The sequence below is a fragment of the Copadichromis virginalis genome, linkage group LG3 (assembly GCF_057382275.1).
Source record: "Copadichromis virginalis isolate Kocher_CV1m ecotype Utaka linkage group LG3, C_Virginalis_male_GT1.1, whole genome shotgun sequence".
NCBI classification, from domain to species: Eukaryota; Metazoa; Chordata; class Actinopteri; order Cichliformes; family Cichlidae; genus Copadichromis; species Copadichromis virginalis.
In genome coordinates, this window is record NC_140620.1 from 13,018,834 (window position 1) to 13,036,104 (window position 17,271).

The window sequence follows — 17,271 nt, forward strand, 5'->3', positions numbered from 1 at the left end:
TAAAAAAGGCGATGGATGTAGAGAGCATTATATGCTTTGAGTCTGGGGTTTATTCAGGTGTGCAGCAGCTAACCACAGACTGTATATGTGAAGATGGATGCAGCTGCCCAGTATGAAAAATGATGCAACGCTTAAGTGTTAAACCTGCATTCTTTCTAATAGCCAGCAGGGGGCAACTCTGATTGTGTGGCGCCTACTTCCCACTCTGACCTGAGTAAACATGCTCCCAGTGTGTTTATGGGGGGAGCTGATACTTTGAAGTCTTAATGAATAAAAAATATTTATTTAGTAAATGACAGTATTTATTACAGTCAGAAAGGATTATAGTATGCTGTGGTAGAAAACAGCAAAGTCTTCACAAACCAATATGTATGACCATTTTTGGTATGTACACATTTAATAATGTTGGGTTTTTCCCTGGGACAAACTGGGCTGATCTTCAAATCATCTGTACCTCACCCCAAATTCACCTTAAAGCTTTAAATCCCTTTCCCGTGTGATAGCCACTGCTTTAGTTGAACTGTAAATGACAAAATATTAGGTGCAATTTAAATCCCATGGCTGTTTTTAAATCATCTCTTAAAAAATGTTTTTGTAATTACAAAATTGAACATTGCAGTTCTTTCAAGGGTCACTGGGAGGCACTGCGTCGCACTTTAGGAGTCACTGCTGCAAAGCAAAAGCTTGAACTATGAACAACCTCTGTAACATCCAGAAAAGTTACTGCTCATTATTTATATACATTACAGTTACAATGTTTTACAACTTAAACATGGAAACAGTACTACATGGTGTCACATTAGTTTCTTTTGAGGCCTAGTTGTCCTTCTTGTGCTCTCTGAGTGTAATCTGGAGTCAGCTCCACTTCCAGTTGTAAGTGCTGACATCACAAATCCAGCAGGTGGTCGATACTTTACGAAGAGAAGTTTATCTCTAGAAGATGTCATGTGAAGGGATGTTACATAAATCTGAATGCAAGAAACAGATTTTGTCCTCTTTTTTCCAATTTGTCTTCAAAACTTTAACAGAAACTCCTCCAACTTTCCACCTGAGGTTCAAACATCTTGATCTCCACCCATCGAGCTGACTCAAGCTCTAAAATCGAACACTCCAGTCCTCTTCTTTGTTGTCTTCTCCTTACTTCTCCTCTTATTTGGTTGCCTCTATCTCAGGTGTTGGGGGTGGAGCTTCACCTGACGGATCAGCTTGTGGGGGCACCAACTTCTTCTCCAGCCGGGTGACTCTGTGTTTGAGCTTGCTGTGAGTGGCGTCGTGCTCGGCCAGCAGCCGGGCGTAACGGGTCTGCAGGGAGTCCAGGGTGCTCGTCATCCGGTCCACCTTCTCCTCGATCTCTTTGGGGTCTGGGCCCTGCGCTGCCACCTGGAGGACAGAGTTCGTTTTAATAAAGTTTTTATTTCTGTAGACTAGATGTTTGCTAATGTTTCTAAACGAGATAATGTGACTGTACCTCGAGGTCCAGCAGCCCATCCTTCATTAGAATCTGCCTTCCTTTCTCCTCGAGCAGAGCTTTAGCATCAGGATATTCTGTCAGAGCTTCCATCAGGTCGTCTTTGGAAAGACAGAACAGGTCGGAGTAACCGATGCTTCTGATATTAGCTGTCCTCCTGTTTCCTGCCTTACTGCCTGTTGGAGAAGACGCGAGGCTGATTAGGTAACAGAAGCAGTCAGAAGGAAACAGCGCCCAATCCATCGATAACATTTTATGGGATTTTCATTTTTCCCCAGTTTTCTGCAGAAACAAACGTACTTTTATTAAATATTAAACCAGCTTTGGCTCAATAGCAAAACCCATTCTAAAGTTTTGTACATATTTGGGAAAATCTTTTTAAACAGTTCGTCCAAAGGTTTTGGTTTTCTAGCATTAGCACATTATCATTCTAGCATTAGCACATTATCATTCTAGCATTAGCACATTATCATTCTAGCATTAGCACATTATCATTCTAGCATTAGCACATTATCATTCTAACATTAGCACATTATCATTCTAGCATTAGCACATTATCATTCTAGCATTAGCACATTATCATTCTAACATTAGCACATTATCATTCTAACATTAGCACATTATCATTCTAGCATTAGCACATTATCATTCTAACATTAGCACATTATCATTCTAGCATTAGCACATTATCATTCTAGCATTAGTTACTGCCATTGTGACCGAAAGGATTAGCTTGCTAATAAAGTCATAAGGCTTACCTTTGATAGCAAGAATGCTGATCTCGCCAAAGTAGCTTCCGTCGCTGAGAACAACAAACTGCTTGAGACCATCGTCAGAAACGACAGCTAGTTTTCCCTCCTTGATGATGTACATCTCTCTGCCAATATCACCCTTCTTACAGATGTAGTCTCCAGGACTGTAGACCTGAGGCTGTAGTTTTAGCACCAGTTCCACCAACAGACCAGCCTCGCAATCCGCAAAGATACGGACCTGCCACACCACACAGAGGAGAAGACCTCATGCTTAGACTTTTTACATTTCTGTTGTATTTATGAGGGGTGCTTAGGAGCGTGCAAAGACCTTCTTCAGTGTGTCCAGGTGGACGTTGATGGCGATCTCAGCTCTCAGTTTGTCAGGGAGGTATTTCAACACTTCCCTCTCATCTACTGCTTTCTTATTGGTCCACAGGAAGTCAAACCACTTGATCACTCGCTTCTCCAGGTCTTTTGTTACCTGGGTTGGAAACAGAAGTATGGGGGAAGGGCTCAAGCAGTGCTTTGATGGGCTACATTACTGGTGTACTGATCATCAGGTGCATTGATACAGAATCTGTTTTCTGGTAAGTAAGAGTCGTTTTTGTCATTAAAAAAAGACAAAAAAGCGAAGCAGGTGTTATGTACAAGCTGAAGCAACTCAAATGGGATGTAAAAAAATATTTTATTTCAGACGCAAATACTATTAAAGGACCATTATGATAAAAATCACAGACTAACTGACCTTTCGGAAACTCATGTACTGTTTGATGGCATCAATGCGAGCCTGAAAGTCAGCTCTGGCAGCATTCATGTTGGTGATCATGGAGCCAACGTTACCGACAATGGTAGCAAAAATCAACACACCCACCTGTAGAAAAGCACAGGATATCCATAAACATCTATTTATTGTTGTTTTATATAGTATTAAATAAATAACATGAAAGCAAACGCAGATTTTTCTATTTTATAATCTCTGTATTGTATCAGTAAAGAAATATTGTCAAATTATGCCTAACATCTTACCATCTGTCTGTTTAAGCTTTCAAAACCAACCAAACCTCTTCAGGTAAATCCCCCACAACGCATCTGCTCTCAGGCTTGGGCTTTTTTAGCCACATGCTACACAGTCATATACTAAAGCTAAAGTTAGGCCGGACCCACCAGGAAGTCTGTGACGACGAAGAAGTACTCAGAGTTCTCTACAGGTGGTGGTGTTTCTCCAATGGTGGTGAGTGTTAACGTGGACCAGTACATACTGTAGGCATACTTCCTCACCAGACGACCGAACTCTGGATCGGTCGGGTCAGGATACACAAACCTGTCAGAACCGAAACCTGAAAGGACAGGACAGATTAATATGTTACAGCCTTTATCAGGGCTTCCTCGGGGCTTAAATCCAGATAAGGAATGAATCCAACAACCCCACCGATGGCTTTGGAAAAAGAGTAGTAAAGACAGGCATTCCAGTGGATGATGATGAGGATGTACATGACGAGGTTGGAGATACGCAGAAAGTTGGGGTAGTTTGTCCTGGTTTCTGTGCGCTGGAAGAACTCCATCATCCTGAAATGATAGGAGGTTAGTCTTGTCACTGCTGAGAAATTCTTAGTTATGTTTGCAGAATAGCAGTAGTGAGGGTTAGACAGTCCAAAACCTCTGTGACATTATGTGTGTATTCAGTATCCTTAGAAAATCATTCTTATTCATTTTATCATCAAATCTCTGACTTTTAGGAAAAGGAAAAGATTCATATTTGTACCTTTGAGTTAAACATCACAACAACTTTTAGTTAAACTGTAAAAAAATGTTGTTCATAAATTCATGGAATTCAAAAATATCTTCCTACTTAGTCCAAAGACTGGTTAGCAGTGATTAACCCTTGTTTACCTGTTAAACCTGAAGAGTTTGTTGAGGCGGATCTCGGGGTAGGTGACGCCGATGGCAAGGTAGAACACGTCAGTGGGAATCATGGACACCAGGTCCAGTTTGAACTGAAAGCTTTTCATGTACCGTTCACGTAACTTCAGCTCGTCCTTCACCAGCAAACCCTGCTCCAGGTAACCTGCAATCACATAAACAAGCATTCAAAATTTGTACATGTTTGTACCATTATATTTGTGTGCTTACATTAACGTCTACAACAATCTGTGTGTGTGTGTTCAGACCGGTCCTAGTTCTGAAGACCATGTCACCAAGGTAGATGAGATCTGCCAGGAAGTCCAGGAGGAACCAAAAGATCAAGTAGTCAGTCTGCAACTCCTCGAAACATGCCCTGAAATGGACATGCATGTCATTCAGCACAGTAGTTACTTAAGTAACCAAGCTCTCTGGCATTGTTGGCTTTTATTTAACGGCACTGGGAACTTATTGTTGATATTAAGCTGTTGTTCTTCTGATGCTGTGGGCACCAAAGCCTTTAGAGCACTGACACAAACACATTGTTAGTAAGAAAGTGTGGATTTCATGTTACCTGGCTATAATCAGGGTCCAGTTGTACATGACAGGGATAGTGATCACACCCAGCCAGTAGTAGTACATGTTTCCTGCAGGATCAATCACTGTGATCTCCTTGGGACTGCAAACACATAACCAAATATAATTTGTATTTGCAGCACATGTGTACTTCAGCCTTACACAAGCATTCATAAAATCAGTTTTTCAAGACAGAGCCAGTGTTTCTGTTTAAGAAGATCAACTAAACATACGGGGCCTCCTTGGCTTTCTCCTTTTCTTTCTCCTTTTCTTTCTCCTTTTCTTTCTCCTTCTCTTTTTCTTCTTTCTCTTTCTGCTTTTTCTCCTTCTTCTCTTTTTTCTCCTTTTTTTCTTTCCTAGGAGAGATAATTACAAATAAGCAGTTTTCAGTGTTCATTAAAGTTGAAATATATTGAGATTTATGTGAAAATCTATATATCTGGATATGGACTCAAATTTACTCCTTTTTCTCTTTTTTCTCTTTCTTTTCTTTCTTCTCCTTCTTCTTTTTCTTCTTCTCCTCCCTGCAGGAAAGCAGGATATAAGAGATAAGTTTATATATGCCAATACATTTTACATGTAAGTGTATTTAGTCTGTGTGCGTGTCTTACTCTTCTTCATTGTTGTTGCTGTTATTGACGTTGAAGAGAAACCCCGGTCCAGCTTTTTGGGAGGCTCTGAAACAAAGAAAATGATCCGTTAACCTTCCCATCCATCAATAACCCTGAACAGTTGCCACTAACTGGTGTCATTCTTCAAGAAATTATGAAACTTTAACTTTAGACACTACAGCAGCTGCTAATGGCCTCTGAATCACGATAAAGGTCCATTAGGGTCTCTTCACGAGGCCCACGGGCACCTAAATCCTCTAAAGGACTCCAGAACCTGTTGGAAAATTTGTCTGTGAATACATTTTTGGTCCAAATGTCTTTCAGGTTACTATTTGTTGTTTGTTTGGATATAACTCTGGTAGGCCATTGGCTGGTACCCAAGCCCGATAAGTCCATGAACCTGCTGTCCTATGGCCTACACAGATTTAGCAAGAGGCCCTGAATCATTTTAAACCCATTCGAAAACCTCTTCGAGGACCCACTGAGCCACACTTGAACTACACTTCCCACAGGTGGCTCACAATCATCACCTTCATTACAGTTTTTGAGTCGCATTTGTATGATACTCACCTGTCCTGTGCACCGACTTCACCTGGCTCCTCGTCCATATCTTGTAGAACTATGGAGGGTGGAGTTAATCTGGAGACTTGGTGTGGGAGTAACGGTGCTACCTTGGCCATGGAGATGTTTTTCTTTTGGCTAATTTATGTCCAGAAAGGGAGAAAAAAATGAATTTTGGTGAAACCTTTGCAACACAGAATGTCATAAAGTCAGGACATATCCACGGTGAGTTTAGCATGATGGCATTTTATTTGAACACTTGGATGTGTCCAACCGGGTACCACGATGTCATAAAATACTGTCTTTATGCAACATCATTACAAGTTTGCTTTCCCAGCTGTTCAGTGCTGATGTTAAAAATCTTCCTGGGCCTAAAGAAATACAAGCCTTGCAAAAACTTTAGACCTGACAATAACGTGGTCATCGGTACCTGAACTGATTAGCCTCTGGCATCCCTCTGTGATCCACATTTAGTAGGCCCGCTGCACCATGTTTGCAGCACAAAGTTAGTTGTCTGACAAATTTTCTTTGACCCAAAATGGTATTAAAATAATTGTATTTAAACAACACGAAATTGTCTTATTTTAGCTTATTAAACATTCTTTTCATGAATAATTACTAACGGTTAGAGCTTTACAAAGACTATGAGACTAAAGGAGACCCGGGTGGAAAGGATGGTTTTTAGAAAGACGTTTCATTACCAGGCGTTGTTTGGCCCTAACTGGTCGAACCACATAGGACCTACACAGGATCCAAAGCTGGCAGCTCAATGGCATTTTTGAGGCAGTGCCAACACCTGTATGAGCCATATTTTGCAATATAAGGGTAAGACAGATTTTGTTGTTGACACCTTATCATCTAAGTAGGCCATGTGTGGCTAACTAGGAGCCAAACTGGCTGCTTTATGGACCTGAACCTGGGAACATAAACTGTTTTTATTAGAGATTATTACCGGTTCTTTCTTAAGAACTGATTAGTAACGTTTTATGAAGATTCAGGTAAATAAAGACCCTTTGGTAACACGCAGGTTTTTGTGCTGTAGTGTGGGGTCACCAAGAGTTTAAACAAAAGCAACAGGTAAATTAAGATCACACACACATGAGTATACAACATATCCACTATCAACATTGGACCAAATAAACCTACATTGTTCCATCACGTTTCCATTTTTATTGTTATCAATTCTATTGAACGAAAACGTGTATGATGTTTAAAAAATGTCTTGCATAATGTGCGGCCTTCTACCCTCAGTCCATTATCTCCTTACTCACCAGCTGATAATCCAACACCTGTGGTTATGTGGCCTAGATCCACCAGCAGCCCATCAAACTCATCTCCATGGAAACAGAGGAGTAACCTCCCATAAACGCACTCCTGTGGAAGCTGGGACCCTTTAAATCCTCACTGGTTTAGAGTCTAGAAGGAAAAAAGGAGAAAAGGGACGGAGGGATGGAAGGAGTGGAGCGTTCGGAGGGTCCAGCAGACGAGTCTCCTCAGTCACCCTGACCAGGATAAAGAGATTAGAGGAGGGATGATACTGTGTGTCTTACGTACGCCTGCACTCAGAGGTGGGGAATGAAACTACTACCATGTGGTTACACATGAAAATATACAACTCCACCTCGACAACTTTAATATTTGTTTCAGTGTTGAGCAAAGACGTAAAACAGCATGTAAAAGTGAATGTGATGCAACGGAGGAGTTCAAGTTAGACAAACAGGAAGCTAGGAAAGAAGGAGAAGAAGTGAAATGTGTCACAGAAGGAGGAGTTAATCAATGAAGCGATTAGAAAGGAAAGAAACGGCTAAATGAGAAACAGAAGAATGTATAACAGCATTACAGGAAGGAGGAAATAAAGAGAAGGATGAAATATGGTGGAGGAAAAAAGGGGACAGAAAGAGTGTGAGGAGTGGTGTGAAAGTAGTGATTGCAGTAGTGAAAAGTGAGGAAGAGCAGATTAGAAAGAGCCGTGCTGGTTTTCCTCTGATCCTCCTGAGTCAGCAGTGTAGCCTTAATAACACACAGCAGCCTTTAGCGGGCAGCTCTGATTGGCTTATTGGGAATTAGTCCGTGTGTGTGTGTGTGTTTGCAGCACTGTTACCTTTACTGTCACCACACAAAGACTATAATTCATGTGTGAGTGAAGTACCATCGGCTCTGCAGGGCTGAATCTTCATCCCTTTATATCGCACTAGGAAAATGAACACATGTGTGACATAATCTCCACCACAGTCTTCAGTAACAGGCTTCTTGAAGCTTTTCTTTGGATGTTGGCAGCCTTTCTTTATCATGATGATCCCACACTGTTGAGTGGAGGCCAATCCTATGATAGTGTTTTCTATCCATGCTTTCACTGCACTGGCGGTGTGTTTGGGATCACAGCTGAAAAACGAAGCTGTTGCCAAGCAGGCTCTTTCCAGATGGTATTAGATGGTGGATGGTGGGACATCTCAGCCTCTTCTCCCCGATTCCCTTCCTGAAGAACGGCTTCTTCTTCCTCTGAGACCATTTCTGGCCTCAGCGAGCACCTCGGCAGTTTTAGGCAGTTATTTTAATTCCACTTTAACCGCTTATGCACCAGTCGCCTCAGATTCATTGAAGACATTGACATTAACACTTTGACGTTGAAGAAAATCTTTGGAGTCTTGCTCAAAATTTGAGAGCTGATAATAGGACCATGTTTATAAACTATTTCTTATAAACTTCCTGCTGTTCCAAAAGTGGCCACAATCCAGAAACACGTGGCTGCAGATGCAGTTTTTCATTTTAAACTGGGATTTATCGCCCTGCGCTCATGATCCTAAAGCTCCTGTTTAATTTGCAATTACATTTGAAAGAGGGAAACCTGGACCTGGTATTACCTGCTCTGTCATTTCAACAGAGAGTTTATGGCTATTGCTAATTTCCAAACTTTGTCCCTTGTGGGGCTTTTACATTCACACACATGCTCGGAGTGATGAGCTGTGTGGATCCTGTGTCTGTGACTCCCCCCTCATCTGCTGCCCTCTGCTGGATGCTTCTGTAACTGCTCTACTTTGAACCAATGAGTGATTTGTGATCAGTGAGTAAAGCAGTTGAGAATTCAGCTCGGATGCTGTGACAGGTTGAAACCACTGCAACAAGTCCTCTTTGATGTTCCACGATCAGCTGGATGTGGTGTTACTGCAAAGGTGAAGCACAGCAGCTCAGCATTCAGGTGTCAGACCACGAAAAGACACAGATCCACTGCCCTGCAGACCTTTTATAGATTTTTGAAAGTTTAACCTGACATTGAAACTGTTTTTAACAACAACCCCACAGTTACTGATTTATTGTGTTTTACATTATCTGACATTTCTGATTAGTGCTGATGTGCATGAAGTGAACTTCTTCCACTGTTTTGGCAGCCGTTCAGTAAATATGTACACCAGTCCCTCACACTGTTGCACAGGTCCCATCAGTAATGATGACAAAGGATGCTGTCGGTGTGTGTGATGCTTTCATGTGTGTGTGATTTCACTGTGATGAAGCCAGTTTATTGTGGCTATTTCACATTGAGCTGTGATACGGGGCTGTCAGAAATACTCACACCATTAGAAAAACACAAAACCACTGAGCTATGGTGGCAAGAAAAGAGGAAGAAGAGGCTTTTTCCCCTGATCTAGTTTTTTTCTCAAGCTTTTAAAAAAGATTTTCAATCCTGTTGAATAATTTTGACCTATTTTCTTCTGTTTTTTTGGATACAAAATAACAATCGTATATTTGAATGTCTGTTTGGACGAAATGTCCCCGAGCATGAATAAAAGACTTCAGAATTTATTTTTCACTTCTGAGAGAAACTTTCTAACATTTCTGTTTCAGGTCATCTTTTTGTAAAACTCTTTATAAACTTACCTAAAACGTAGTGAACAAAACTGCGATCTCAGCCAGACGAAGAGTTCAGTAGAACCACGTTATTCCTAAAATAAGTTGTATCACCGCGGCTCTAATTCTCCGTCCTTCCATTAAAAGTCTTTAATCTTCAGTTTCTTAAATGAGTCACGTGGTACGACCAACTCGCGAGACCGTTAACGTAGCTAAATTCGTCATCGACACAAACTTCCACGCGCGCTCCGAAGCCTCACAGCCCCGCGGAAGGATACACTATCCATCGACTTCAGCGGAGCATCCTCGCGCTGAGCCGCAGGTAAGTTCAGCGCCCCCGGTCCCCCCGGTCACACACACACGTCAGACTCAGCTCAGGCGAGAAACGTGTTCTTTTATTTCTCTGGTGGAAGAAAAAAAACCTGTCGCGTTAAATAGTGCCGCGTTTGTAAGGAAAAAGCGCTCCGGGGGGAGAAAATTGTCATGCTAACATACTTGTGGGGACCAACAGTCACTAACGGGGACAACGTGTCTGTCCGCACGAGTTTGAAGTTATTTTTGAGGCTCAAAATGTGGTTTTAGTGTCAGGGTTACAGTTAGCATCATGTGAATAAGATGTCCTCACTAAGATATGAAAACGAGTGTGTGTGTGTGTGTGTGTGTGTGTGTGCGCGCGCGCGTGGGCCGCTGTGACCTCTGACCCTTAGAGGAGCGGGAACATTAGCTGGTGTTTTTTAGAAGCTGGCTGCAGTTAACTGCTTACAGGCTGTGGTTTCCCTAACAAAGCTACAAGTTCACCGACTCACCGGCTGATGCGTTCCAGATTAAATGACCTGTGGGTGTTTAAAACCACAGTGAACAGCTACAAGTACAAAGGGTTTTTACCTGCTGCCTGTATCATGACATACCAGGTGAACAGGCCTCGCCTCAACATTAGACTGCTGTCAGCTATCCAGTGACTTCTGAGCCTCTGACAATGAGAGACGCCTCATGTCACAGTTTAAGTAAACGCCTTAAATAAAAGTTGTAACTTTGCACTTCAGTCACATGTTAACGTTTCATCTAAACGATGTACAAAACCCGTGTCTCGTCTTTTATTTCGCAGCTCACAGGTGGAGGTGACATACCTGGGGAGGAGAGGAAGGTTGGCGGAGGTCAGGACCACTGAGGGAACAGAAGCAGCAGGATGGCTTCACCCGAAAAGGTGCCTAGAAATAATTGCTGTAAATAAAAAAAGGAGCATTTTCTAAGTTAAGCACGGCAGCGTACGAAAAGAAACCACATGACGAAGCGCTGCTGCTTGCTGAGCCTGAGAGAAGCGAGACAAAATCTAGACTTGGAGTTTGAAGAATTAGTGGCTTCATGATTTGTATTTTCACATGAAATAAATAACAGAACAGCTTTTCTCAGTGGAGCGTGCTCTGGACCTGAGACTTGTTTGTAGGGCTGGACGATGGAGAGTTTGTAACATATACTGATTAGCAATGAATCAGGAGTATCACTCGACTTTTATCTGGGAAACTTTCTGTAATGTCTCTGATAACTGACTAATAACACACTAATTAAACAACATTGCACACTCAGTACTCTTACCAGGCAAAATAGCCAACACCATTTTCAGTGTGCCTGCAGGGAAAGAGTTTAAAACCAGGACAAATAAAGATTAGAACAAATTAAATAATAACACTAATGGCAGTTTAAGTCGTGTAACTCTAGCCTGTGAATCATTCAAGCATAAAATAAGGAGGTAATACAGGGATGTTCCATAAACATCATTTGTTTTCATTTCTTTAGTCAAATCTATGAAAAATGCCAGAGAAACAGTTTGACAGCATAAAATATATTTTGCGCCAACAATGTGATTTCCAAACAGCAGTTAGCTGAAGGGTGTCATTTTGGACACGAGTGTTTCTGGGAATAATAAAACATAGATGACTTGTTTTGACAGCATTTCATTTGGATATTTACTGATCTTAAAGTATATATGATCAAACACAGCCGAGCATTTTAGATGTTTAGTAGAAACCTTTTACTCACCTTTCCTGTTTCTTCAGTTTTTGTTCTACTGCAGAATATTTTTAAGGTTATCTGCTATAAAAAGTCAGGAAAATCTCCTTCATGTTTTTTTGTTTTGTCCTCAGTTACTTTGACACACAGACATCTGCTGTGATGCTCACACCTCTGATGAAGTCTCACAGTGTCAGTACTGATAAATGATCAGAACTATAATACTTCTGACTGTCTGATTTTAAAATTGAACCGAATCGCATCGGGACCTTGTGAACCTGAATTGAATGGATTATAGAAATCAGTAACGATTCTCACCCAACAGAAGTGGATGTAGCTCTGGGTAAGGATGAAAAGATCACTTTTTCGTTAAGTTAAGGCCTGATCTGTCTGAAATTCATAGCCAGTGCTCTGACACGGAGCCATTAAGCTTTGAACGCTGAAAAAGCACTGCGTATCCAAAAACAAAATTATATGTCGTGATAAATGCACTGCCCAAGTGTCCCCTCTCCTCACTGCCTTTCAGCGGCAGGTAGCAGCAAAGATGATGATGATTAAGTTTAACATTGCCAAAGCACTTTAAGCTCGAGCACTTTTTCAGTAACTTATCTTTCTTGTAGATCTGTGCTCCAAATAAAGAACTTTGTGTTCACAAGATTGTTAGTTAATCATCATTACAAAAGATTGAAAAAGCATGCTGTGAAGTTTAAGGTTTGTTAGGCCGTGTTTTGAGTTTTGTTTGAAAAAGAATAGCTTCATATAAGAAGAAAATATATATCACATATGCAGGACACCTTAAACTAGTGTTTTTAATTAAGCAGCAAGGCAGAACAAAATCAGGGCTGTATCAAGACGCGAGGACTAAACCCCAATTCAACCAGAACTGAACATATTTGTTAACTTTAAGAGTAAAGAGAGAAACTATCTGTATTTCTTAATTGTAAATGGCACCAAATTGTATTCAAAACTTGAGCCACACTTATGGAGCTCCACAATCCTTTTCCTGGTGTTTTGGTTGACATCTCTTAATTTTCCCATGTCAAAGAAACAGGCTCTGTGTTTTGCCTTATATGCATCCACAGCTGTGCCACCAATTTACTCACATGGACTCTACTAACCAATCAGAAGCTTCTTCAGCTCAGAATGGAGTCGTCTGGAGTTTTCTTATTAATTAACAATAAACTTAGTGTATATGTACTCCTAAATTTGATGAAAGTGATAAAAAACAGAAAGCTCTGTCTCTCTTTATTCTGACATTTAACTAATTCAAAAGATATTTCAATATTTATTTATCTAAAACAAAAGTTTACTCTAAATTGATGTTTAACAGTAAAAAAATGTTTTTATGTTTTTTTTTTAATGTTTTTTCACTAAAGTTTATGTAAATATCTGGTTTCAACTGTGAATATACTGCTGTGTATTGAAATTCCTCTTGATTTGCATAGAAATATATTGAACAACATCCAAAGCATAATATATAAAATTTCTAAATTATTAACTAACAATCTTGTGCTTAAAGTGCTTTGTCAATATTGTAGAAAATGTTAAACTTAATCATCATCTCGGCTCCTCTGACGACCTGTTTGCTGCTGCATGCTGCTGAAAGGCAGTGGGGAGAGGGGACACTTGAGCATTTATCACAGCATATAATGTGTTTCCTGGATACACTGTGCTTTTTCAGCATTCAAAGATTGATGGCACCATGTCAGAGCACTGGCTATGAATTTCAGACAGATCAGGCCTTAACTTAACAAAAAAGTTATCAATCGTTCTTTTCATCTTTTCTTATTACCCACAGCTACATCCACTTCTGTCAGGCCTAGGCTGCTCATAGGGCTGGGTATCATCACTGATTTCTATAATCCATTCGATTCCGGTTCTCAAAGTCCTGATTTGATTCAATTTAGCCTCAGACAGTCAGAAATATTATAATGAGACTTCATCAGAATTGTGAACATCACAGCAGATGCCTTTGTGTGAAAGTAACTGAGAATAAAACACAGAAAAACATGAAGGAGATTTTCCTGGTCTGGCTTTTTATAGCAGATAACCTTAAAAATATTCTGCAATTTTGCATAATTTTAAGAAGTTTAAATTTCTTCAGTATTGAACAGCAGAAATTAGGCTTTCTTGTCCGAGGTCATTGAAGTGAAAAAAGAAAAAGACAGCGCTGTAAACAACAGTAGACTGGTGGGTAATAAGCAAACAAATAATGCAGAAAACAGAGATTTGAGATTGGAAACTGTTCCTGAAGTACACACAGAGAGAGAGCTGTGCAGGAAGTGTGATTTTTATCGTGGCGGAAGCAAAACAGCAAAAGTCAGAGGGAATTCATGACGACATTGATCAAATGTGAAGCGCAGTTTGCTGCTTCTTTTGCTGCTGGCTCTGCAAATTTTGGTTGGAGAGAGGCAAAACCTGCAGCTCAGAATCAGCGCAAAAAAGACGTAAACACAGCGTGGACCGGACACATCAGGATCGCTAAGCTCCGACAGCGTGTCCGTCTACGGGCCGTCGGGTGAGAAAGCCAAGAAAGACAAAGCTGATTCTGATGCGTCCACTCTGTGTTTACGTCTTTGTGTGGAATCCGTTAATGAATTGATATCGCTTTATTCAAGCTACTCACCTCTCTCTTCCACCTGCACTTTCAACTGGACCATGGCCAATCAGAGAGGTCCCGCCCCTGACTATCTCTGATTCGTTTAGTCCATGATAGGGGCAAAATGTGTGTCTGTTGTTGACCACACGGAGAGTTGCAGAGATTTTTTTTTTTTGTTACCCGAACAGTTGGTCGCACACTCCAAAAGACCCCGGGTTTCTGAAAAAACAACCCGGGCTTAAGCCCAGTAAGCCACCCCCCGCTCCGCCAATGGTGCTGGCGCACCAGTGCAACCATGGGAAAAAGTTAGTCTAGAGCCCTGCTGACTTCTGGAAGTGTCACCATGTTGCCAGTACCTGAGTTATAATCTGTTTTTGTTTTTCTGTTGAATTAGGACAAGACCGGCAAAGAAATGCGGAAAAAACACAGATGTCAGCAATGCCAGAAGGCTTTCCACAACCTGAAGCAACTAAAGAGTCATCAAAAAAGTCACACTGAAGAAAGACTGTACAGCTGTGATCAGTGTGAGAAAACATACAAAACAGTACGCACGCTAAATGTTCATAAGAAAACGCACAGTGGAGAAAAACCACATATGTGTCAGGAGTGCGGCAGTGAATTTATCTCATTGAGAAACTTATCGACTCACATTCAACGGTATCACACTGGAGAGAGACCGCACCATTGTCAGCAATGTGACAAAGGGTTTGTGACCCAAGGAGAATTAAAGCATCATCAGAGGGTTCACACAGGAGAAAAGCCCTACAGCTGCAGTGAGTGCGGGAAAAGTTTTTCATGGCTTTCGAGTCTTGTCTATCACCAGCGCATCCACACTGGGGTGAAACCGTTCAGCTGTGAGGAGTGTGGGAAGAGTTTCACTCGACTATATTATTTAAAGCGCCACAAGAACATCCACACAAAAGAAATGATTTTCTCCTGTGAGCAGTGCGGTAAAGATTTATCTTCATCATCTAACCTTAGAAGGCATGTTGTTATGCATACCGGAGAGAAATCACACAGATGTGACCAGTGTGGGAGAAGATTCACCTTGAGGGAAAACCTGAGACGCCACACACGTATTCACACTGGAGAAAAACCATACAAGTGCAGACACTGCGACAAGACTTTTAGTTCACAGACTCAGTGCACAGTACATGAACGCATCCACACTGGAACGAGACCGTACAGCTGTGAGGAGTGTGGGAAGAGTTTCACTCAAATAGGTACTTTAAAGGTGCACAGGAACATCCACACAAAAGAAATGATTTTCACCTGTGAGGAGTGCGGTAAAGATTTCTCTTCATCATCTAACCTTAGAAGGCATGTTGTTATGCATACCGGAGAGAAATCACACAGATGTGACCAGTGTGGGAGAAGATTCACCTTGAGGCAAGACCTGAGACACCACACACGTATTCACACTGGAGAAAAACCATACAAGTGCAGACACTGCGACAAGACTTTTAGTTCACAGACTAAGCGCACAGTACATGAACGCATCCACACTGGAACGAGACCGTACAGCTGTGGGGAGTGTGGGAAGAGTTTCACTCAAATAGGTACTTTAAAGGTGCACAGGAACCGCCACACAAAAGACATGCTTTTCTCCTGCGAGCAGTGCGGGAAGGTCTTCACTTCTCACAGTGCATTAAATTATCATAAAAGGATCCACCGACAGAAACAGCAATAATGTGAACTTTGCAGAAAAAGATTTGAAGGAATACAAAGTCACTGCTGTACTCTCACTGAAAATACAACCTGAAAGTGTAAAAACGCTGTAAACAAACCTTCATTATGCAGTTGTTATGTCAACATACTTCGTCTTTCCTGTTTGCTTGTTTTAAAAGATGTTTTTGTTGTTGGGTGCTTTATTTCATTAAAAAACGAATTAATTCTATAAATATCATTATACATCGATCTATAATTACTTAACTACAGCTTTCCAAAGTGCTGTCTTTTATATGTCATACATACGATTGTTAAAAATGGCAGGTTTGTTTGAACCAACAGATTTCTTTTAAATGAAGCAGTTTGTCTTTCTAAGAATATTTTATTTGTTTATTACTGTGAGTTTTGTTGTGACAGAAACATCATTTTCTTGAGGTTTTCATTATATGACACTTGCTATGTACTTTTCTTTGAAACATGGATGCGAGTTGTTTTAGGCACATCGTTCAGGCCTATATCATTATTGTGTTTCTGTTGCATCAATAGAACTTCGTTTTGAGGCAGCTAAAGTTGCAGATGTTGCAGACTTTGTAAAGTTACTTTGATGTTAACAAAGTTTTACACAAACTGATGTGTTTGTTTAAACTGTTTTTGGAGGTCCAAACATGGCCGACCGAAGTGTTTGTTGTTGATACAGTTACTGAAAATGATTTGATTTGTCATTAGGACTCAGAGAGGACCTAACTTCTGCTGTCAGTGACGTGAAAATACTGACTGCTGATGTTTGTCAGGGTTTTGTTAACTTACAGCAATGTTGATAATAATAATAATAATTTTAGGATCTTGCGTTTAAGTTTTTTCCTTATTGGCTGCTGTCCAGTCATTTCTAACATGCACTGTTACAATGCTGTTTGTTTCTTGCATAAATAAAAAGTATTTATTGATCAGTGAGTAGAAGGATGGGTGACCCCTCCCACTCACTTTCTTTGTATCCCATCTGTTCATCTGTTTTCAGTGAATCTCCTAAATATAAATAAACAAATACTATGTTCAGGAATGCTTGGACTCTTATTTCTTCTGAACAAACATTTCTGTAACTCGGTGTAAGGGCATTGTTTCTTGCTCATAGAATCGTCTAGAATTCAGATCTATGACATTGAGATAACTTATCATTAAAAGCATGAGGCCTTCTGATGTGATCTTGGAAAACCGCGACATCCTTTCCCCTCGTGTGTCCACACAACGTTCAGATGTGTGACCAAAGCATTTTATTCCAGTCAGTTTTTT

The 17,271-nt window shown here is 40.8% G+C and overlaps 2 protein-coding genes across 3 annotated transcripts; one reads left to right on the top strand and one right to left on the bottom strand.

Moving 5' to 3' along the window:
* Positions 1–271: 271 nt before the first annotated feature.
* On the bottom strand, positions 272–7,837 carry cnga1b (cyclic nucleotide gated channel subunit alpha 1b). Its single transcript, XM_085445014.1, has 15 exons — positions 7,139–7,837; positions 5,877–6,005; positions 5,307–5,372; positions 5,157–5,219; positions 4,929–5,051; positions 4,694–4,798; positions 4,389–4,495; positions 4,111–4,285; positions 3,650–3,786; positions 3,385–3,557; positions 2,966–3,091; positions 2,549–2,701; positions 2,227–2,458; positions 1,469–1,644; positions 272–1,380 (listed from the first exon to the last, which is right to left on the bottom strand). The coding sequence occupies exons 2-15, from the start codon at positions 5,984–5,986 to the stop codon at positions 1,150–1,152; spliced, it is 1,977 nt and encodes a 658-aa protein (XP_085301140.1). The 5' UTR covers positions 5,987–6,005; positions 7,139–7,837; the 3' UTR covers positions 272–1,149.
* A 2,096-nt stretch (positions 7,838–9,933) lies between these two features.
* Positions 9,934–17,037, top strand: LOC146712878 (uncharacterized). Of its 2 annotated transcripts, none has more exons than XM_085445048.1 (3): positions 9,934–10,032; positions 10,816–10,914; positions 14,711–17,037. In XM_085445048.1, exons 2-3 carry the CDS (start codon positions 10,897–10,899, stop codon positions 16,004–16,006), a joined length of 1,314 nt encoding a protein of 437 aa, XP_085301174.1. In that variant the 5' UTR covers positions 9,934–10,032; positions 10,816–10,896; the 3' UTR covers positions 16,007–17,037. The 2 variants fall into 2 exon arrangements, with proteins under 2 accessions (XP_085301174.1, XP_085301183.1); XM_085445057.1 differs by lacking the exon at positions 9,934–10,032 and adding an exon at positions 10,366–10,714.
* The last annotated feature ends 234 nt before the right edge of the window (positions 17,038–17,271 follow it).